Source organism: Aricia agestis, chromosome 1 (genome assembly GCF_905147365.1).
Source record: "Aricia agestis chromosome 1, ilAriAges1.1, whole genome shotgun sequence".
Taxonomy (NCBI): Eukaryota; Metazoa; Arthropoda; class Insecta; order Lepidoptera; family Lycaenidae; genus Aricia; species Aricia agestis.
In genome coordinates this window covers 1,793,008-1,818,589 of record NC_056406.1, presented here as the reverse complement: position 1 = coordinate 1,818,589, position 25,582 = coordinate 1,793,008, and the positions used below count along the sequence as shown (strand labels likewise).

General features: G+C 37.1%; 1 protein-coding gene across 1 annotated transcript; it reads right to left on the bottom strand.

The window, feature by feature from the left end:
• Positions 1-869: 869 nt before the first annotated feature.
• On the bottom strand, positions 870-9,826 carry LOC121729128 (tubulin beta-1 chain-like). Its single transcript, XM_042117525.1, has 2 exons — positions 9,690-9,826; positions 870-2,454 (listed from the first exon to the last, which is right to left on the bottom strand). The coding sequence occupies exons 1-2, from the start codon at positions 9,744-9,746 to the stop codon at positions 1,168-1,170; spliced, it is 1,344 nt and encodes a 447-aa protein (XP_041973459.1). The 5' UTR covers positions 9,747-9,826; the 3' UTR covers positions 870-1,167.
• Positions 9,827-25,582: the final 15,756 nt, after the last annotated feature.

The following is a 25,582-nucleotide window of genomic DNA, read 5'->3' as shown; positions in this document are numbered from 1 at the left end:
AAAAATGAACAAAAATCTTTTTGACTTTATGTATGTAATATGTATGTTGACATACAGTAATGTAACCACAATGCCATAAACAGCGTTCGAAAAAGGATCTCGGAATTCGCCTGATAACTTTTTTGGTCATAGCACACTTACGAGTACTCGTACACGTTTTCTTGGTATTTAAGGCCGTGCAGTTAATGTAGGTTGCCTAAATATGTATAATTTCGTAATTTGCTTTTTTGATAATGCAGCAAAAAATGTTAAATGTTTTAACGTTTCATGAGTATTCCTAGTTTTATTTTGTTTTGTATTAATTTCTTTAAAAACGTCATCAAAATAATATGGACTCTACCATGTCATGGTTCGCTATTTTCCAATAATAATAATTCATAAATATGTATTGTCAAAGGATCAAAATATTATGATAATATAGTTTCATCATCATCATCCTAGAGAAGTCATCATAGATGTAGAGCTAGCTTATTGTGTTTTAGGACATATTATTAAGGTTTTTATCTAACTTGCAACTTTGATTACAGGTTTCTACTTATTTTTCCTAAATCCGATTAATTCTTGGAAAATATTTCACTGTTATTCTTTGACGCATGCTATGATTATATTTATGATATTATTTACCTCTTTATCTTTAACAATTTTATCAGTTCATGATGCGGTGTCACGTATTCGTGTTGTTAAATATAGTCATACTTAGCCAATAGTTCAAAGTTTCTTACGATTTATTGATTCGTAGTCAATTTGATATCATCATACATTTTCATTGTGTAAAACCATATTTTGTCTAATTGGTCTGTGATGACTGATGACTGATGATCGATGATTGATAAAACATAGAATCGACATTTTAAAAATTAAAAAAAGAGTAATAAATAAAAAATCTTTATTATATACATTAAATTATGTTTTTAAATAATAAACATCATCTGTTATTGAAGCCGACATAACAAAAATGGCCGCGGACGATCTACACGTATTGTATACGTTAGTTCAGATCTTGTCGTGAGACTCGATCTAATCACGAGGAATCTAATTTACATGTTCTCACGTTTGTCATGACCGGGGACAATTTAGCCGTGCGATCTGTTAAAAGTTAGAAAGCATATCTTCAATACAGTAGGAATCATTATGTTACTCGTCGTATGCGGGTACAACTGTGACTGTCTAGTTATCTTCGACGTCCTGCTCGTGTTCCTCGTCGAATTCCGCGTCCTCGTCGGCAGTGGCCTCCTGGTACTGCTGGTACTCCGACACCAGGTCGTTCATGTTGCTCTCGGCCTCGGTGAACTCCATCTCGTCCATGCCCTCGCCGGTGTACCAATGCAAGAAAGCCTTGCGCCTGAACATAGCGGTGAACTGCTCCGAGATGCGCTTGAACAGCTCCTGGATGGCGGTGGAGTTTCCGATGAAGGTGGCGGCCATCTTGAGACCTCGGGGTGGGATGTCGCACACGGCGGTCTTCACGTTGTTGGGGATCCATTCGACGAAGTACGACGAGTTCTTGTTCTGGATGTTGAGCATCTGCTCGTCGACCTCCTTCATGGACATGCGCCCGCGGAAGATGGCGGCGACGGTGAGGTAGCGGCCGTGGCGGGGGTCGCAGGCGGCCATCATGTTCTTGGCGTCGAACATCTGCTGGGTGAGCTCAGGGACGGTGAGGGCGCGGTATTGTCTGCTGCCACGGGACGTCAGTGGGGCGAATCCGGGCATGAAGAAGTGAAGACGGGGGAAGGGAACCATGTTGACGGCTAATTTACGGAGATCGGCGTTGAGCTGACCGGGGAACCTGAGGCAAGTTGTGACACCGGACATAGTGAGAGAGACCAAGTGGTTGAGATCACCGTATGTGGGAGTGGAGAGTTTTAGGGTTCTGAAGCAGATGTCATATAAGGCTTCGTTGTCGATACAGTAGGTTTCGTCTGTGTTCTCTACGAGTTGATGCACTGAAAGAGTCGCGTTGTAGGGTTCTACGACTGTGTCTGATACTTTGGGCGAGGGGACGACTGAGTATGTGTTCATGATTCTGTCGGGGTACTCTTCTCTGATTTTGGAGATGAGGAGTGTTCCCATACCGGATCCGGTACCGCCACCAAGGGAATGTGTGAGTTGGAAGCCCTGTAAGCAATCGCAGGATTCCGATTCTTTGCGTACTACGTCAAGTACCGAGTCGACGAGCTCGGCTCCCTCTGTGTAGTGTCCCTTGGCCCAGTTGTTGCCGGCGCCGGACTGGCCGAACACGAAGTTGTCTGGTCTGAAGATCTGTCCGAAGGGTCCGGAGCGGACGGAGTCCATGGTGCCGGGCTCCAGGTCGACAAGGATGGCGCGGGGCACGTACTTGCCGCCGGAGGCCTCATTGTAGTAGACGTTGATGCGCTCCAACTGCAAGTCCGAGTCGCCGTGGTAGGCGCCGGTAGGGTCGATGCCGTGCTCGTCAGAGATGATCTCCCAGAACTGTAAGCAAAACACAATCCATTAAAACATGTTCAAAGGATCGAATCGCTGATAACGGCTAGGTTACGTCTAAGAATAGCACAGGAGGAACCTATTCATAAATGACGGAGTGTCCAGCTATAGAACTCAATGAACCATTGCAGGGTACAGGATGCATACGCCTTTAATAACCACAATTCACAGTCAATTACGCAAGCGACGGTACATGGCACAGACCGCAGACAATGTCGCCTTGGCGACGGGCGCCGCCCACGCGCTCATTGAGTTTATCTCCAGAGTTTACCATATTAGTCGGTGAATGTATTGTGCAAAACTAATTAGCATTTCCAGTCACTTATCGAATCTCTTTTGTGACTCAACGCGCCATATGGTCGGAGCGGTTTCACCTTGGCGGTAACATAATTTGTTTTTAAATCAAGAACGTTTCGGACGATTAAATAATTGGAAAACTGATGTCATCTCGGCTTGTGGCAACAACACAATGGGAATTGATGCTGAATGTCAAAAATTTTAAGGTCAAAGAGCTTATTGGTTATTAGGTTTGTCATGTTGTACGTGATAAAACCTGATAACTATAGTGATATGAACTTTTTTTATTTAAAAATCTATGCAATAGCTTAAAAATCAAAGACGATCAACTTCAATTTAAATCAAATTCGAATGTATGAACCAGTCTGTTATGCTGAGAGAATTAAAGAGGACAATATGTCTGAGAAACCTGTTGATCCATAGATGGACCTATTACGTAAGTACAATTTTCGATTTGTGTCATGGTACACAGTAAAATTGAATCATACTGTTTATGTTAAATAAAAAATCCTTGGATGTGGTCTCTCGGCGACCGAGCATTAAAATTCATATTACGTGGGCCATGATGTCATGGCAGTAGGCGGTACCTACACGGCCTTATATGTACAAATGATTTATACTTGGAACACGCACTTTTTCATGCTAATCACCGTAAACGTATTTCTCGTCAGCACGTCAAAAAATATTTTATCATCTCCAGAATTTTCCTCTGAATTAAAATTACTAATTTTCACGGGGTCAAATAATGTCAAACGTCTGGACTTTTTCTGTTTATTAATTAAATAAACAAATATCTGAAAAGAATATCTTTCATCGAATCTTAATTTCTTTTTATCACGACATCGGACGTTCTTTGTTTCTGTAGCAAATATTTACTTATTTAAGTACAAATTAAATTCAATACGTGTACTTACAGTTTTTACATTTATAATATATTATCAACACGCTACAAAAATATATTTTAAATGTTAGGTACTCAGTAAAATCACACAACTGGCATTAAAATTTCAGATTCAGATATCCTTAGTGCTTAAGTTGTGACCTTAATTATATGACTAACGATGTTAAAATAAGTTAATACCTAGCTTAATTACCATCATAAAAGTATTTATTCCTAGATTTAAAAATATTTGTAAGTAAAAATCTGCGATAATTTGAAACCACGAAATCTGATTAATAAGGACCTTATTTGTGTCTTTAATGAATTTAGTATTTTCTGTTATGACTTTGAAATGTTTTGCGTGGCCCTGTAACATAATATGTCATTACTTATCTTTTTAAATAGTTGGCAGGAAAATCATCTCCTTTGCAATAATTTTGTAGGTTCCATCGCGCGCCGTTTCGAATTTCTCCTTTTATTTCGTCTACAATAAGCTGTCTTTCATTTTTGCGAGAGGTTCCAACAGATGTTATTACCGAACGTCCATTACTGTTCAATCATAGGATTCATAACAGTAATAAGTGAAAGGTCCCAGACTGATGAAAGTGTGCGAACGTACACAAATACACAATGCAGTGCTTTGAGTGAAAACTCTCTACGGACTGATGTAGGTCTCGTACTTACACTCAATTTGAAATACCTAGATATTGTTTGTGATAATTTATAATTGAAGGAATTAATATATTATAATATTAATTCGTGTTTACCGGTAGTGTCGCTGTTGATAGTAAGGGTAAGCCAAAATACATAAAACAGCAATATTAACGATTATTGAATCTCAATTATAATAAATGAAAACTATCAAAATAGCCATTCGATTAATCTTTCCTTGCAAAATAACTACGTTACAAATTACAATACGCTATCTAAAACTCTTGCTCACCCTTCTCTTTTAAGACTATTTTGCGTGCTCTGATGGAAAATCCATTATTCTGTTGTCAATTTTTGCATATAACACGCAGAAAAAGGCAGACGTAATTCGAAAGTACTGGGTGGCTCGCATGAGTTTTGCCATTCAAAATGTTATGGCATGTAATTTGTACAATTCGTGTTTCCGTTACCCCAGATACCGTGGCGTGACTGGCTTCGTCCGCACGCGACAGGCAGGCCGCAGGAATAGGCTTTTAGGGTTTAGCTGATATTACATACTACCTACATGTAAATTGTAATACTAGCCGCAGTGGGCTAAAAGGGGGCTTACTAGAGCGTTATTCTCATCATGACCGAAGCCAGAAGGGATGCAACATTTACAAAGAAATTAAGTTTTTCTATGGTTAGACAGGTGGAATAAGCAAAGGAGAAGCAGTATGAAGCAGATGGACTTACAATGCAGAAAGGTTCTTCAAGATTATAGCACAGGAAAGCCAATTTTCGAAATCTATCAAAAAACAGAATTTTTGATTGGCTTCCAAAATTCCAGGAGATACGCGGATCCCCGCTTGAGTCTCGGTAGAATAGGAACACATCCTTGTTATAGGAAACTTACACGTAAGATAAATTATATTATGATTGTTAAATTGATTTATGCTTGTATTGAGTCCTGTTAAAGCTTTCAAGTTCAGCTCTTGATGGTTTAAGTGAGGAGATGGTAAGCAATCCAGATGGTAACGGTTAGAGATAACAGTGCGGTATGGTAACGCGGTTATTTTTAACCGAAGCCGTCGACCGGTGGGTCGTCGAACCCGCGACTTCGCAGCCAGATAAGATTAAGCGTTTTGTTATTATATTGCTAATATTGGATCGATGAGAATCCATGAATACGTCCAGAAACCGCGAATTTGCGCGAAAATTATAGCTTCTGGATACAATGGGCACTGTATAATGGGCCTTAATCCTCAGCGTTTAGTGCATTTAACACGCGTTTTGTGTTTTACTAGCTAGTATCGATATTGGACGGTAGAGCAGCCTGCGGCTGTAGCTCAGAGCTCTATATTCCTGCATTTTTTTAATTGAATCAAGACTATACCGAGATCTTTTACATCAGCCGTCTGTCAATTTATTAAACTGCATAGAATTTAGGTGATGTGATGTCTGAAATTGTGATCTGCATCGTTTCGACAGTGATGTGGTTAAATTGTCCGTGGCGACCGACATCACGGGTCACGGGTGGCTGCGTTGACATGTTTTAAGGCAAAACAAATGTGGGCCAACATTTATTAAAAGTTAAATATTCAAATTATATTAAAAGTTTTTTTTCAACGAAATGCATTATGATGGAGATTGCTTCTGCTTCTACGAAAGATGAAAAATAATTCCGATTTTGGCTTACATGCGCCAGTCTGGGGCATGCTTTAGTATTTAGTAAATACGAAGGAATGGAAATGGAATGGAAATGAAAAGAAATGAAAATTGTTTCATTTGTTTCTAAAACATATGATTTAAGAATTGTCGTACTTGTTGACCTGTACGTATTTATTATAAAGTATTATAAACATGACTATTGACTAACTAGGTAAAGTCTTAAACAATATTGAGATAATGAGGTACACTATTCAGAAGAAAATATGTATATACAATAACAATATGTAAGTACAGAAACTTAGGTAAAAAAATAATGTCATAATTTAATAATAATAATAATAAAATAATCGGCCAAGTGCAAGTCGGATTAAAGAGCAAAATTAGGCCAAATTTTGTGTTTTTTGTATGGGAGGTCCCCTTAATTTTTTATTTTATTTTAATATTATTATTAAATATTAAAGTACACATATAATTAAGGACTTTGAGAAAAATTCAAGTATCTGTTGTCATTATAGATATAGAGCAAAAAAGGCCAAAAAATCACGTTTGTATGAGAGCCCCCCTTAAATATTAATTTTATTTTGTTTTTAGTATTTACTATTTGTTGTTATAGCGGCAACAGATATACACAATCTCTCTCTCTAGCTATAGCGGTTCTTGAGTTATAGCCTGGAGACAGACGGACAGACGGACGGATAGTAATAGGGTCCCGTTTTTACCCTTTGGGTACGGAACCCTAAAAACTAATTCAACTATAATTACTTGTACTATTATCTATTCTGTGCTATAATCAATAATGAATTAATCATATAGAAATAATTCGTACATGCTATAATCTAGGTTGGCGTAAATGCGCCTTAAAATGTAGATTTATCTAAGGTATAAACGTTGTATTTTGTAGATATAAGTAGGTATGAAGCTACATGCACTAAATTCCAACGCGTCTAGTCACAGTGCAACGTAAACATGAATCATTCAGTACTCATCACGTAGATTCAAATCTAAATGGAAAACGGAAAGCTCTATGTAAAACCTAACCATTAATTAGTTAAGTACTATTAAAAAAACTAAGTAAACATTTTTTTTAACTTTTTCGAAGTTATACACAGTGTTGCTGATTTATAAAATTATTTGTTAAATCATACTGGAAATTATTTATTGTCTATGACATCATCGCTACTAGAGGTTAAGGACAACCAGTTAGCTTAACTAAGCATTAAACTTTATAACTGACGTAAAGGCTCATAAAGTTGACCAAAATATAAGAAAATATTTTTTGTTTCCTTTAATAATTTAAGATAGAACGTACATAGAAATCATAAATTGTACATTAAAAGTGAAAATAAAATTGTAAAAGGAAATAATAAAATGAATATATTTTATCTAACTTTAGCTCTAACTATAAAATTAAATCTTAACTGCAAATACATTCAGATTTCTTCAGAAACTCTACATATTTTGTTAAATGAAGCTGATTGTGAGGTAAGCAATATATTATATTAAAATATTATATTATAATACTTAAAGAAAATATTTAAATTTTTAAAATTAGAACAGCCAACTGATGACAGTCAATAGTGATGTCACCAGCTCATTTCTCATGACCTCATTATCGATTTATTTTATTTTGCATTATTGCAATCAACATACCTACTTTATGAAGGTTATGTCATGTACACTTTATTACTCGATAAATTTTATTAGAGTTCCCCACCTGCATCGTTATAATTTAATAGTATATCATAACATGGCATTAAATATTTTAGAAGATTCCAAGACAACATTGAATTTGATATGCATAACAAGGATTACAATGTAAAATATTTTATGAATTTGAATTCCATTTGAGTAACATCGCTTTGATGAAATGTCAAGTGATAGTCAAATTCGTGATAGTGAGCGTACATTTACGTAACGTCCCCAAATACATTACTTTCATCGATACTTTGGTGAACGTACCGCAATGAAAAAGTGATAAACCTAGTTGATTGAAGAAAGTCGGTCCAATTAAATAGTGTTGCCAATTAACGGACTTCGATAATCACTAATTGCATATAATTAACCAGTTTCACCCGCGTTCGAAAACGGTTACGAGCCAACAGAGTATGGCAACTGTCGTGGGACCTCCTACCGTACATACTAATTATTATTATTATAGGTACTTAGGTAATCTACCTATGCTATTTAAGTAATTTAGGATTATTTATGATATAAATTAAAACAAAAAATACCACTATCAAGAGTCAGTCCTAAAAATGTAGAGACTTACTTGTAAATGTTTGTCATCATTGCCTTAAAATTTATGAAATCCGAAATGCTAAGAACAACTACTTAGTAAGTGTAGTTTCTTCTCAATAATTTAGAGGCTAGACTAAATGGTAAAAAACTACTTTATGTAACCGTTTTTCTCGTTATTAGAGCCGCATTACTGCGGACTGCAGTCGGCCATGGTCTGCTGCTCAGTCATTAGCATACCACAGCAGTCAGCAGCCAGAACACAACTTTTTATCGCTTGCCGTGTTTGCGGAAATGACAACTTATTTATTGTTGTTATATTGTAATGAGCGTGTCCCGTTTTAATTGTGTCAAATGTAGAGTTTGCGGATTTTGTTGTTACCGCTATTTTATATTTTCGTTGCTATGCATAATGATTAATGACTAATGACTAATGCGACATTACTATGGAAAGAAATACAAGCTACAGTTGTAACCAGATTGTAGAGTTCCTATTCTAAAAATAAAAACCCTAGGATATTTTACTGTGTAAAAGGCGTGAAGAACCAATAATTTGTATAAAAGCCTCCATAATTTAATTAAAAGTAATTTCCTGAAAAGTTGTCCCAAACCCCATTATCCACACGCATTATGTAATAAAATATTACCGGATGGGGTAAACGTATTGGCAATTTAAGAAATAACTTTTTTGTTGTGGTTTTATCCGCGCATGCTGCGACTGAGGCACATCCCTAGAGCCGGTGTTTTGACAGCCGGTAATAAATCCCATTTTCACCCTTACGTCATTTCTAGTTAAATACAAAACAAAGAGGACGGTGGAATGCAGTAAGGAACAAATAAGTTAAAAAAAAATTGAAGTTGCTCGTCTTTGAATAAAATGTAAAGGCATTCACATTCCACATTCCTAGAATATGTAATAGCTAATCTGTCATAGCGAATTACATACAAATACCGTTAGAGCCGGCGTCGTGCCGCGTCATACGGCGCTATGTAACTTAAATTAAGAGGATACACCAGGGGCTAGAGAAATGAAAAAAAGTACGTGTAATATCTATAGCTGTCTCCCTTACCTCAAGCCTATACCGCAGAACGCGATAGAGACAACTGCAGAAAATCAACGATTCGTTGTCCCCTGATTCCTTCTCCAAAACTTAACCGATTTAAGTACTTTTTTCATTAAAGATTAAAGAAAGGCTTGACCTGTGTTCCTATGTTTTATTTTTTTTTGTATAATCTAGCCAAATCTGTTTTCTGGATGTGTGAACACAGCGGAAAATCTGGCCATTTTTTTGGGTTTTTGAACGTTCATATCTTATTTAATATTTAAATTATGAAAAAAAAAGAAAACATAGGGACATTGTATTAGTGGCCGTAGATATTCAGGAAAAAATTTATAGCTCTACTAGCATTATCCAGGGAGGAAACAGGGGACAACGTTTGTATGGAAAAAAGGGCGGTGTGGACTCCTTTTAAGTACTATTGTAATACAAAAATAAAAATAAAAACTTACTTTAGCTCCGATCTGGTTGCCGCATTGGCCGGCCTGAATGTGTACGATTTCCCTCATTTTGTTATATAAAATTTAATAAATTACTTAAACACTAACACGTGGCTCTCACACCGCACTACTCGGAGATATGACCAGAGGCTGGATGGGAGAGGTTTTTTGAGGACAGCTTCGCCTCCGCGCCGTGCAGTTCGCGCGAGTCCATTGGTCCGGCGCACTTGCAGCCAACTTCACGCGGTAGCCTTATCGCCGCGCCGCGCCATGCGAGTCAGCCTGCAAGCCATTCTAGCGTTTAATCTCATAAGTATACCTAAAATTCCTGACGAAAATGGCGTACCGATGTATCGATGTATGGATGTCTGCATAAGGAGAGATTACTGCATAATTATTTTTAACACCGAAATTAGTTTTGTTTGGAAGGGTTACAGAAGGGTGGCGTTTGGTTCTTTTGTTCATACATCGTTCAGTGTAGCAACGACTCACGCACTATTTCTGGATTGATTTATTAAATTTACGTGTTTATTCATAGGTTCAATCGCTCAAGGATTTTATTTTCCATATATTTTGTCTAGAGACATCTGAAGGTAAGCTGGAAAGTAGTGGTCAAGTCTCAGGAGGCTGAAGGAAGGGACCGGGTGATAAATTAAGTAGGTACTTACCTGAAAAATGAACACTTGCCAACTTGATTTTATAAGTTTAAAAAAAGTGGTAGAGACGTGGCGTCGGAACTCGAAAGTAGAGGCCAACCCATCATTATTAATCCATATCCAAGAGCAGTGCCGTAAACAGTCTTTTTTGCGCCCTGTGCGAGCTTTTACAACTGCGCCCTTGCTTTTTTAGAGATTATATTACCCAAAACAATGTATAGGTCTATTTTACTGTTGGAATCGTGCTCTAGGGGCGCAGCGGGAACTAATCGGGAGCAAACCGCAAAAATAATACTCCTGCCTGGTTTGGCCATTTTTGCGCCCCCCAGAGTCTACGCCCTGTGCCTGGGCACCGGTGGCACTGCACTATTTACGGCACTGCCCAAGCGCATTGATCAATATAATATCTGGCTCTTATAGTTTTTCACTTTTCAATATATTATACTAAACGAGCACAATCTTACTATCATTAACGCTTGAGCATTGGCCCTAGCAGATGGAACTATAGGGTAAGGTTTGCTATAAATTCTCAATTGAAAATACAATATAATTCAATTAGTATTCAAATACACATAACCTGTATGTTGTTTGCTAAACCACATACTATATTTGGTTATCGTGAGGAAAACGCATTGTGTCAAGGTCGGTCTACTAGGTAATACTTGTTCTTAGAATAAGCCTACACCGAGGGCTGTATTATATGTTTTTCATTCAAATGCTACTTAGTAGCTAGTAGCGGCGTTAGGAGGGGAGGGGGGGGGGTCGATGCGACAGCCCAGGGTGCCTTTGCGGGCGAGATTTCTTCGGCGACCCAGGGTACTGGTAGTGCTAAAACCGGCACTGTTAAACCTGCTGCAGCGGCATCTACAAGAATTCTTAAGAAAATAGTGAGGATTGACAGTAAATCTATACAGCATACAGCCAAATGGCCGAACAACACTCCAAAAACGTATTTAAAATATTACGTTCGTTTGGAACTAACTATTGGATGAAAGCCGGCCATGTTTCTAAACGGCCGAATTCCGTCAGTGCACATCAGATGCGAAGTCAGAAGGATTACTTAAGTACTGATGATTTTGGTATTTCATAAAATATAATATTATGACACAGTATAATTTTTTATCAGCGTCTAAATTCATGATCCGATTTTAAACTGTCAATAAATTCGTAATGAAGGATTTAAATAAATAAAATAAAAATAAAATATCTTTTTATTCAAAATGGGTATCATGATACACTTTTTGAAAGTCGAACGAAGAAACTACGTTGCCTACCACCGGTTCGGGATCTACCCCGCCGAGAAGAACCGGCGCGGGCGTAAGAAACTCGCACGGGGCCATCTTTTACTAAAAAAATGGAAAATTATAATGTTATGACTTACAGCTATGTAATTTTATACGTGGGAGAGCCATGCTTCGGCACGAATGGGCCGGCTCGACCGGAGAAATACCACGTTCTCACAGAAAACCGGCGTGAAACAGCGCTTGCGCTGTGTTTCGCCGAGTGAGTGAGTTTACCGGAGGCCCAATCCCCTACCCTATTCCCTTCCCTACCCTCCCCTATTCCCTTCCCTTCCCTTCCCTAACTCCCCTATTACCCTATTCCCTCTTAAAAGGCCGGCAACGCACCTGCAGCTGATGCTGCGAGTGTCCATGGGCGACGGAAGTTGCTTTCCATCAGGTGACCCGTTTGCCCCCTTATTTCATAAAAAAAAAAAAAAAAAAAAAACAAAAATAAAAGAAAAGTAACCTGCATGGAGCCACCCTATTCCCAAGGTGTGCTGTCCTCGATGAAATTATTGACTTTATAATACGCTTTAGCACACAAACGTTCTTTAACTGCTTTTTTAAATTTGTCTAAAGGAAGATTTTGAACATTTTCTGGGATTTTATTGTATAGGCGTATACATTGGCCTTTAAAGGATTTGCTTACTTTGGCTAGTCTGAACATTGGTATTGAACTTTCTAACATATAAGAGATTTTCCAAAATGTATTGAGATGCGACGGTCAGAATTCTTATTTAGCTCAGATTAGAATTCAGAACATTGGCCTTATTGTAAAGCAAAAGGAAAGAACCTATTCTTTTGAGCTGCTCTCCCCTAAAATGATGACCCTCAATGTGCATTAGGTATATGTAGGTATGGCATTACAATATTATTATTGTAATGTGAATATTATTAATTACGGTGAAACAAACATACGAATCAATAATCATACAATTTACATCATAGACTGCCAAAGTCAGTAGATACGCATTTGGCTCTATAGAGCTGAGAATCTTTTTCTCTAGTCTCTACCATCCATACTTTTGGTTTCATCGTAAAAATAAGTACTTAATTAGTTCATTGTGGTTAAGTGAGTCAAGCGATGAGTGTTCATCACAGTTAATTTTAGTTTTAACCGTGAAACCGACCGCATATTTTGATTAAGAACTTAGAATGAGATGCTGCATAACAATAGGTCATTGCAAAACATACGTGTTTTAAATAGTTTTATATAAACAGTTTTTAAACATTTGAATATTATGTAACTCAAGGTTATACATAACTTACTTTATAATTTATAAGTATATCTAATATCACGCTATAGAATATGAAGGCTAGTTACTATGATGAAATATAGACAGTTCTCTATATTATTATTACAGTACTTAGAAAATTTATGTTAGATAAGTACCTACTTAATCCAGGAATATTCATGACAATATCATGTTAAAAACGATGTAGGTACATAAGACCATGTTGTCAAGTTTCTGACAGTATTAGGGCATAGGCATTATTCTACAAACAATAAGCGGTAGGCGCTATTCAAACGCCCTTTTAGTACTCCAGCGCTAAAGCTCCATTATATTCATACAATGGGGTAAAAGACCCATAATACTGTTGTTTTGATGCAATATTAAGTTTTATTACTTCACGTATAAGGTCTGAATTTGATCATTTAGTACTTTAAGCAGTAGGTTTCCATGTTTGGAGATGAAATCCGTGAATATTGGGGCCAAACTCGACGTATATAGTGTGTATGTATTCGCCAGTATTAAATTTCAGCCTACATACAATACTTACAAGTAAAAGTGAGTAATATTTATTACATTCAATACGGCGTAGTTGTACAGAACTTACAACCATCTGGGTTACGAGCAAAGCTAACGGTTAAGCTCAATGGCCGGTTTATTTAATCCTGCAGTGATCCTATCCATTTCTGCTGGATTGCATTCCACAATCCGTTTATATATATATTATTATTATTATTCCAGTACTAATCCAGAGCTGGGTTGGATCACTGGATTGGACGGTAACCGGCCATAAGGCTGCATTCGCAGTCGCACCGGATCCGAGTTCTCAAACACCCTTGTGGCTAGGTTAGACTTTGGATAAAAGTTAATCATAGCTTGAAAACTATTTCATCCCTGTTCTTCCCATTTACAAAAGTGAAGGCTTTATAATTTGACAAACGACTTAGGTGAGGACACTGGGACACCAACAAAAAATATTATGTTATTTTTTGATACTTTACAGTTAATATGACTTTGGCCTTGTTACTAGTTCTATACCTTTACGTTGGTCATCAGCTGACAGCTGCAGCCTGTAGGTAAGCATGTACCTAACTTTGGCGAGCATAATATTATTTTTGTATCCTAAATAATGTAAATACTAAATACAATCTTAAGCCTAAAGAAAAATATTTGGTGACAAAACAATAAACGAGGAATTTGGCACAGGGTAGTTTTTCCTATGTGACCTAAAATTCGCTGGCTTCAGGCCGAGGCGAACGACCTAGGTAGTCGCCGCTACCTCCAGGTGACCTCCATTATTCATACCATACCCCAAATACCGACAGCAGAAACAAAGTGTATTAGATTGTGTTACCATCAGACAAGTTGATTCATATAGGTAAAGGGCAGGCGGTCCAGCGTGGGTCTATGTCAAGTTATTCGTGGTCTGTCAGCGGGGCTTGACATAACACGACCATCCACCATCTTGAAACATTATTCAACTTCTCTGGATTATTATTTCATAGGTAGTTGTCATACCTACGTATCAGAGTATTTAAATATAATGGTGATTTGTGATCTGTCGGCTTGGTTTGATGTAACACGACCAAATTACATAGGTCCCCCATATGCCTTTGTATCAACTTCCCTGATAGTACGTAGTTAGCTGAAAAGGAATCGAGATACATTCATTTAACTAAAGTTGGTATAATTTATACGCTTTTCAGATGCCTAATTGCTAGTGAACTTATTTGACTTTCTTGCAGTATTCTTTTACAACTTACAATCTTATAAGAGGCCGGCAACAAACTTAAAATTTCGTTGAATGTCGGTGGTACCATATGGGCAACCAAAGTCCCTTTCCATCAGGTGTGAGATGAACTGTTGTTTGTTTGAAGAAAAGAAAACAACAGAAAGGGAGAAAAATGTTACATTTTGACAACTCTCTAGTCCTAACATACATCCAAGGCTTATCTAAACATTATGTTATATGTACATTAGTTAATTACTCTTTAAATACTTTCTCTACACGTTGGTAAACATTATAATTGTATCATTAGGATAATATATTACGCGAACGTGACATTATTATATTATTATACGCGAAGCCCTACCCTCCCGAATATTGATTTACCGAAATTCGTCGCTCGCCGACGCCGGCTGACTCACAGACCACGGTGTCCAAGCGTGCTGAACATCGCGGATAAATTTCAGTAATTATTATCATAATATAGGTTTAGATAACGGCCCCCCTAGGGCCTAGACAATCGCAATAGAGGCTTAATAACTGTTCTTAGGCCTTAGCCAAAAATCCTTTGCTTCTCTGTCGAGATCCAAAATGAATGTGTAATTTGAATAATGCATAACTAAGGACTCCCATAAGGTCAATGGATCGCCGATCGAGTAGTAGAAAACTAACTCATTACAATAAATTCATATTATAAAAACAACACAAGGAATTAAAGTTACTTAAATTGTCTGGAGTACAAAAGTCTAAATAACCTAACCTAACTTTTACAGGAATGGACTACCGGAAATAACTAAGAAGGTAGAGTTTTAAATAGGTCGCCAATAAGACGTGTCTTTTGGTGTCTGTAATCTATGTGCTGAGATAAAACTTAAGAGTCGGAAGTCGTAACAATTCTACAGTTCTAAATTCGTATGCTGTTATTTATACGTGTTATGCTTTCACTCAATATTCTGACAATGAGAGTGTAACTAGAAAGGTGAAAACAAAACTAATGTTTAAGAGGATACACCAGCGGCGAGAGAAATTGAAAATAGGTATTTGAAAATGTATTGCTGTCTCACCAATCTCAAGTCTCCCATCACAGAGCGCGACAGAGACAAAACGACAAAAGTTCTAATAAAAGAACAGAAAATCTTCGATTCGTTGTCCGCTGATTCCTTCTCCAAAACTTAACCGATTTAAGTACTTTTTCATTAAAAATTAAAGCAAGGCTTACTATTAGCGTGTTCCTATGTTTTATTTTTTTGTATATTTTAGCCAGTTTTGTTTTCTGGGTGTTTGAACACAGGAAAATCTTGCCATTTTTTTGGGTTTTTGGACGTTCTTATCTTTTTTAATAATAAAATTATGAAAAAAAAAGAAAACATAGGGACACGCTAATAGTGGCCATAGATATTCAGAAAAAAAATCATAACTCTACCGGCATTATCCAGGGAGGAAACAGGGGACAGCGTTTGTATGGAAAAACGGCGGTGTGGACTCCTCTTAATAAAATAATGTTTAACACATTCTTACATTTATTATTTTATTTTTAAATGCATCAAAAGAATCTATGCATTATTTAATTTTTTTATTATTATTTTTAATTTTGACGACCTCTGTGGCTCAGTGGTGAGTGCGTTGGTAGCTCAAGCCGGGGGTTCGAATCCCGCCAACTGAACAAAAAGTTTTCAAAGTTCCTGGGTCATGGATGTGTATTAAATATGTGTATAATAAAATAAAAATCTTAAATATATGTATAGTATAAAAGTATTAAATATATTTCCGTTGTCTGGTATCTGTAACACAAGTCCTTCAGGTACTTGCCACGGGGCCAGACTAACGTTGTGTGAAGCGTCCATAGATATTTTTAAAATAAAATAAGGGGCAAACGAGCAAACGGGTCACCTGATGGAAAGCAACTTCCGTCGCCCATGGACACTCGCAGCATCAGAAGAGTTGCAGGTGCGTTGCTGGCCTATTTAAGAGGGGATAGGGTAATAGGGGAGGGTAGGGAAGGGAATAGGGGAGGGTAGGGAAGGAAATAGGAGAGGGTAGGGAAGGGAAAAGGGTAGGGAATTGGGCTTCCGGTAAACTCACTCACTCGGCGGAACACAGCGCAAGCTTCACGCTGGTTTTCTGTGGGCCCGTAGTATTTCTCCGGTCGAGCCGGCCCATTCGTGCCGAAGCATGGCTCTCCCACGTCAAGAAAATTTTGCACTTTAAAAGAAAGTTTTAAAGTGCACAGTATAATATCATAATTGTTACATTTTACACGCAAATACATAATATAAATGCTTACGAATTTACTATATACGCCGAAATTAATTTATAACCCAAGATCTGAATCTTTTTCTGGGATAAAAAGAAAAACAATCCTATGTCTTTTGCTAGGACTACAATGATGTATAAAGTTTGAACCCATCGAAACCGGTTTAAAAACATATAATAATAATAATAGTGACATAGTTCTGTTTGCCACTTCAGCTCAAACCCTACAATCAATGCTAGACGACCTCAGCATGGCGAGCCTCGAGGCGGGACTTCAAATGAATCGAACAAAGACCAAGCTCATGTCAAATAGCACGAAACGTAGAGTCAAAGTGGATGGGGAGGAGATACACTATGTCGACGAGTACGTTTATCTAGGCCAACTAATATCTTTTTATAACAGGCAAGACAAAGAAATAGACCAACGTGTTGAGAAGGCATGGAGGAGCTTTTGGTCAATGAAACATCTGATGAAAGGGGACCTACCAATATGCCTAAAACGTAAACTCGTGGACATGTGTATCTTGCCTATTCTGACCTACGGTGCCCAGTCCTGGTCTTTGACAGCTTCACAGAAGTCCCGACTCGGAGTTTGCCAACGAGCCATGGAACGCAGCATTCTAGGTATAAAAAGGACTGACCGCGTCCGGAATACCACCCTGCGTTCCCAAACGAAGCTCGTTGACGTAGGCAGAAAGGCAGCTAGCCTTAAGTGGAGCTGGGCAGGGCACGTTTCCCGTATGCACCCGGACAGGTGGGCGCGTCTAGTTTCGGAGTGGCTACCGAATGGTCGGCGTAACAGAGGCCGACCCAAGAAAAGGTGGCGCGACGAACTAGATGCGTTTGATAAAGAGTGGCCAACAACTTCACAGGATCGTGAACTTTGGAAAGAGAGAGGGGAGGCCTTTGCCCAGCAGTGGGACACTGTAGGCTGATAATAATAATAATAATAATAATAATAATAATAATAATAATAAGGGGGTGAAGCCGGTCCCTCCTAGTTGGTGTCCCCGGGCAACACTTGGGTGCGCCACCCTACTCTCTTCGGGGTGAGGTACTCACGTGGCTGATCATCGGTTCTTTCTTTCTCGTTTCTATCTTTTCATCACCTTTTTATATGTCAGTTCTTGATTTTTGCATCGTTTTTGTTTTTGGTTTGTCTAATTTTCATCACCTTTGTTTCTTCTCCTACTATCTTTCCATTTTTTTGTTAGCTCTTCTTATATTTCTATGTTTTAATAAAATTAAGGAATAAAATGCGACTACGTAATAGAAAAATACTACCCCAGGCGGGTACCGGCGCGAACAGCAATGGAGAATCCCGCCCCGTGCCTTCGGGTCCGGGCAGCCCCACGTATTCTGGGGGGGGCACCGTATCGCTTAATTCTGTCCAGTCATATGCTGCTGCAGATAACATTATTCTAACAACGAGCAACACACACTCGTGTCCATCATCACCTACCTCATCCGTCAACTTATTTCCATCGCCTCATTTGTCACCGCAGTCGTACATTCTCAACACTTCATCTTCATCACGGTCCACATCTTTATCATTAATGTCAGATGGTGTTACACAGGAAGCAATAGCTTATGATCCTATGCCCATCTCTGACAGCACTCCTTCTACGAGTACTTTACAAAATACTCACCAAAATCCCGTAGACCACAATATCGCCATTCAACCACAACTCAACATTACACCGGCAAGAAGTGTTTTGCAGGACATGCTTCCTCCAACCACTCTTGCTGGAAAAAGTAGACAACGGATGAAGTGGACTGATCATATCAACAAAGAACTTCTCCGTTGCTACTATATCATTACATCATGTGAATCAAACCTCACCGCTTTCAGACCATCACTGCATAAAAAATTTATTGAAGTTTTCCCAGAATTAAGTCATATATCCGAACAAAGGCTAGCAGACCAGATTCGAGTCATTCATCGCAATAATAGAATATCACTTCCAAATAGAAATAAAATAAAAGCAGCTGTTGCCCAAATTATTAATAATTCCGATTTAGACACTCAAGATAACCTAACACAAAATTCAGATTTACAAACTACACCATCTACTACGCTGCATACAGATAGTTATCCTTCCACCAATGATGCAATCCCATATCACTCTCCCATCACAACCACAAACCCACCAATCAGCTCGCCAAATATTCCGGATACCTTCGAACAAACCATTACGATTGAGTCAATTAACACAAATATTAATACCGATTCCGCTGAAATTCAGAAAATTGAAAACATCTTTACAGAAATGTTAATAAAATATTCTGGTACTGACCCAACTCTTAGACCTATTATCCCAAAACTTCATGTAACGCGCAACATAATTAAAACTGTTAATGTACTCAATAACTTAATTGCAAAATATTTAGAGGGAAAGGAGTTCCCTGGCCTAGATGAAATCCACATAGCCATATACAGTGCAGCTATGACAGCTGCAACTTTACACAACAAAATAAAAAAACCACCTGAAAATACAAACACAAATAAAACAATAGATCACAGCAACCCAAAATGGCAACAAAGAATTGAAAACAGAATTAAGGATTTACGCAAGAAAATAGGACAATTGACTCAATATCTCGCAGGCAACCTCTCCCCAAGAAAGCAGCAAAAAGTAAACCCGAAAAATGTCTCCAACGCACAACTATTAGACCTCCTAGATAACTTCAAACAAAAACTTCAAGCCCAATCAAAACGATTGCGGCGGCTTAAAATCAGCAACTCGCGAAGAAAAGATAACATCCTATTTCATAGTAATCAAAAAATATTTTATCAAAACCTCACTTATGAAAATTTCAAAATCACACAACCGCCTAATATAGATGAAGTAAAAAGCTACTGGGAAAATCTATGGTCCAAACCTGTCAATCATAACATGCAATCTTCTTGGCTTGATTCTGAAATACAGGAATGTCAAAATTTGATCCCAATGCCTGAGATTAAAATCAGCAAAAATGATGTCACCGTTGCAATAAAGAAAACCCTAAATTGGAAAGCCCCGGGACCGGATAAAATACAAAACTACTGGATAAAATACTTCACAGCAACGCACCGATACATCGCAGAAATTTTCAACACATTCATAGATGATCCCCGAACAATACCTTCATATCTGACACGGGGAATCACATACCTAAAACCTAAAGATAGTAATAACACAACTGACCCAACGAAATACCGTCCCATAACTTGCCTCCCAACCATATATAAATTGCTTACATCCATAATAACACAAAAACTTAATACGCATATTACACAAAACACAATTATACCAGAAGAACAAAAAGGATGCGCTAAAGGGTCTAAAGGTTGTAAAGAACAGCTAATCATAGATGCTGAGGTACATAATCACGCTAAACAAAACCATAAAAACTTATACTACTCATACATTGACTATCAAAAGGCTTTTGATAGTGTCCCCCATTCCTGGCTAATACATGTTTTAAAAATATATAAAGTCGATTGTAAGTTAATTCAGTTCCTGCAAAATTTAATGTCTAACTGGTCCACAAAGCTTCATTTAAGAACTATTGATACTACCTTCAGTACATCCCCCATCCAAATCAAACGCGGTATATTCCAAGGAGACTCTCTCAGTCCTTTATGGTTTTGTTTAGCTCTCAATCCTCTCACTAAAATCCTTAATAAATGCCACGGTTATATAATAGATAAGACAAACAAAATTAAACTAACACACTTGCTATATATGGACGACATAAAAATCTATGCTACAGATAGGCAACAACTGGAACAACTACTGAGACTAACGGAAAAATTTAGTACAGACATAAAAATGACATTCGGGACCGATAAATGTAAGATTAACTGTGTCCTCAATGGCAAGCACACTCAAACGGAACCTCATAATCTGGAACTACAAGAAGGCACTATAGACAGTATGCAAGAGAAAGACACATATAAATACTTAGGATATATACAGAGTACAGCAATTAATCATAAGGAAATTAAGAATATGCTAAAATCTAAATATAAATTAAGACTAAATAAAATACTATCTACCCAATTATCAGGCCGAAATAAAATCAAAGCTATTAATACTTACGCCGTACCAATATTGACATACTCTTTTGGAATTATAAAATGGACAGACACAGAACTCGACGCTCTTAATATCGCAACCCGAACCGCTAGTTATAAGCATAATATACATCATATCCATTCAGCAACCGAACGATTTACGCTAAAAAGAAAATTAGGTGGCCGCGGAGTCATAGACATAAAAAATCTGCACTATAATCAAATACATAACTTAAGAACTTATTTTTTAACTAAAGCCAATACGAGTCCACTACACAATGCATTAATGAATATTCCCCACTCAGGTACACCTTTAAAACTAAATAATAACCAATTCGATCCAAAACATAAAATAGTAAAAGATAGTGATAAAATAATAAAATGGAAAGGCAAAGCACTCCATGGCAAGTTCCCACATCAGATAGAACAAGAACACATAGACCAAGAGGCATCCTTCAGCTGGCTAACAAAAGGTAATATTTACAGTGAAACGGAAGGCTTTCTCATAGCAATACAGGATCAAATAATCAAAACACGAAATTACTCTACATATATACTAAAAGAAAATATAGAAACCGATAAGTGCAGACTATGTCACCAAACAACCGAAACCATAGACCATATCACTGGAGGATGTAGCGCTTTAGCCAGCAAAGAATATACACATCGTCATGACAATGTAGCCAAACAAATACACCAACTACTAGCAATAAAACACAACCTTATAGATACACATACACCATACTATAAGTACAAACCTAGTAATATCCTTGAAAACAGCTCTGTTAAACTTTACTGGGATCGCGACATTGTCACAGATCGAACCATCCTCAGCAATAGGCCAGACATAGCTCTCACAATAAAATCTGAAAAGACTACATTCCTTATAGATATCGCCGTCCCCAACACCAATAACCTAAAACAAAAGCATACTGAAAAAATACAAAAATACATTCCCCTCGCAGACGAAATTAAGCAAATGTGGCGTCAAAATACTGTTAAAATTGTACCTGTTATCATATCCTCAACCGGCGTCATCCCTAAAACTCTACATTCTGCCCTGAAAACAATAGATTTACATAAAAATTCATACATACCAATGCAAAAAGCCATTGTCATTGATACATGCTCTATAGTTCGTCGATTTCTTAACCCGTCGTCATCTTTCACCTCATCACAATCATAACTGTGCTTAAGAATCAGGTTACTTGGCATTAGCCCGTACCTGAATCTTTTATCCGGCTAATAGCCGAGACTCGAATTGTTTACAACATAATAATAAAATAAATCTTTCACCTCATCACAATCATAACTGTGCTTAAGAATCAGGTTACTTGGCATTAGCCCGTACCTGAATCTTTTATCCGGCTAATAGCCGAGACTCGAATTGTTTACAACATAATAATAAAATAAATAAATAAACGATTATGGGTTTAGCAGTTTTAGCGTTAGGGCATTAGACAGGTAGACAGACATTTAAAAGAGTACCAGCTCTCCTTCTTCTCTCTTCTCTTCTTTTTTATTAACCTAGCATGAAATTATAAAATATAAACGTGGGAACTAAGACTTGTAATCTAAAAATGAGTCTTAGTTCTAACGTATATAAGTAAAATAAGTAATAATAATAATTTATTAATTATTGTTAACAAAAATTTATCAATATTGTCTAACATTTTTAATAATTTTACTGATATGGCCCATTTGATCTCGTTTTAAAATTGTGTTTGTATTTTCTAATTTTATTTTATTTAAACTGGTCTTAGTTAAGATTTAAATGTATTGTCGTAGTTTTATGTTATTTATTATTATGAAATGTAGCTTATTATTACTGTTATAATTAATTTGCATGAAATTTTAATTTCATTTACTTAATTCATAATCGTTAATCATATTTTATTGTTCTAATTGTGTTTTGTTAAGAAATCAATTTTTATGTATTTGTAGAGCTATAATCGTGAATGCTGTGTCGCCTGTTGAGGTACATGCATCGGTACAAATTACTATTATTGTGTTTAACAAGGTTTTAATGTATGTACTGTTTGGTGTCCTTAATTTAAATAAATAAGTCATTAATGTCCCAATTTCTTCTGCAGCGTGGTCTCCCGTTTTCAGCGTGAGTCACCCCCCGATGACGTCACGTCCCCCTTACCCAGCCTGGGGAGGGGTAATGTGATCAGACACATTATTCACAATATCACGTTACATCCAGGCTTTTGGGAGATTAGATATTTTTGGCTAAATACTTATCTAATTTGCGCTCTCAGTACGCTATATCAGCTATATGCCTATGTAATCAATGTTTTGGCAACGCGACGGATACGTTGATATTACTTTGTTATTATTAATTTCTTTTAGTGAAAATGGAGTTTAATTCCAAAGCCTAGGTATATTTTTCTTTGTTTCTTAAAATATTTTTGACTGTACGGCGCGGCATACTGTATAAGCCACTTAAACAAGTTGCAGTTACGTAATAATCTTAAAAATCTTATATCTTTAAACGAGCAATTCATAATTGGAATCTCGGAATCGGCTCCAACGAGTTTCATGAAATTTAGTAAGTATATAGTGGGTTTCGGGGGCGATAAATCGATCTAGCTAGGAATCATTTTTAGAAAATATCATTTTATTCGTATTTATACAGTGTGTAACAAAAATAAGTGATAATACTTTAGGATGTGTATGTGTTACTTGTAGAGAGTTCACTGTGAAAGTAGCAGCTCTGAAAGACGAAATTTTTTTTTCACTTTTGTATGGGCAGGGGCCCGAGCGTCACGAGTTTCCCCATACAAAAGTGAAAAAAAATTTTTGGTGTTTCAGCGCTGCTACTTTCACAGTGAATTCTCTACAAGGAGCACGTACACACCCTATAGTATTATCATTTATTTTTGTTACAGCCTGTATATCATATAAATACGAATAAAAAAATTTATATATCATATTATCGAAAACGAGCAAAGCTCGGTCAAATAGCTAATTATTTAGTAAATTGTGGTTGCAGTATACTCTATACTTACCAGAAATCCTAAAACTGTGTGAAAATTCAGAAGTTTATATTTTCAAAAGTTTCATGTTAGATATTGATTTCAGTTAGATTACATAAAGACGACGGCTTGCCTGGAAGAACAAACTTATAAGTTATAATAAGGCATTACCTAAAACAACTAACATATTACATATTAACATAACAAATAACATATTAACATGATGATACTATCTTATCATTGGTAAATAATCATATATAATTTTTATTTCTCTTTGTATTTTGAACGTTGTATTTTCTCTAAGTTGTTCGCTAGCTATTCTACTTGGTTTATAATGATATCCATGTCGTCACCAATGGCTCTTGCGGAAGACCGGCGCTGAATATGCCCCTGGGTGTACTAGCACATGCCGAGCATGAGCCAATTTGCGGCTGCTAATTGAAATTATATATTATTATGTAAATCTGCACCATGTATGAATGTAGTTGCAAATAAATTTTATTATTATTATTATTAAATAATAATCGTCATATTGCATGTCCTACCAATTGTTTATGTTACATGCGAATGTGCGATAACCATAAAGTTATTGAGTTTTACCACATTGTTCGTGGGCGAACCGGCGGCGGCTCAGTGGGTGCCGGTTCGACGCCGGGTGAAGTCACTCTGTGGGCAGACCGAAAGGCTCAAGGCGACTGCCCTAATTGAGGAGTATAATTACAAGTACTTTCAGTTTTATATTATGTAAGTTTTACAGCCAAAAAGGCAACTTAAATTGAGGTATACGTAATTTGCAGTTTGCTAGCATACTTAGCATGGCTACATCTATGGAGAGGGTGTCTTTCTAGGGTAGAAAAGACAAATTTTCAAAAAAAACCTGGGTAGGCTGTGTGAATTTTAGGGATTGTATGTGAACGTAGAAAATGGAAGCACAAGTTTCTGAACCTATGTTTTATTTGCAAGTCTTTTGTGATCTGTCTCCACAGCCACCCTTCGAGAGTTTAATCACAAAATATGTTTCTATACTTTCAGATTTATGCTGTAATCATGCTAAGCCACCATCAGATGTTACAAGTTTTTCTGACGACTCTATAAAAAATGTCTTGCAAGTTGCATGTACAATCATTTCTTTACATAAATAATTAAACTAATAAGTTAATAGGTGCTAATAGAAAGCTGTCCATGATATATTTCCTTTTCGCGAAACGTGGGCCGTTAAGTATCAAAATGAGCTATAAAGCATCGAAGTGAGCTATAAAACGCCAAGTATCAATAACAGCCGGGCCGCGGAACTCTCTCGGAAGCTATTAGTCGTTTAATCGAATACGGGACCTTGTATCGATTTAATTCTCGATTAAATAATACATCTAGGACTGGCATGCGTAGGAGGTACAGAGCAGTAGGCATTGAAGCTTAGTTGTTTGCCCACTTAAAAAAATCTGAGTTACCAAAATATTGTCTATGGTTATGTAAGGTGTAAGTTTTAAGATCGATTATAAATAATTGCGATGGCTTTCTATTCAGAGACACAGGAATATTCCTGTAGATTTAGATATTATAATGTGTACATATTTTGTCTAGACCAATTTAATATTACTGTATTAGTTCTTTCAAGAGAGAAGGATAATAGTGATTGTTGTCATCAGCTCTACCATTCACCTACTCTGTACGGAGCGTAGGCGTTGAAAATAGTGCCTATATTCATTACACTATC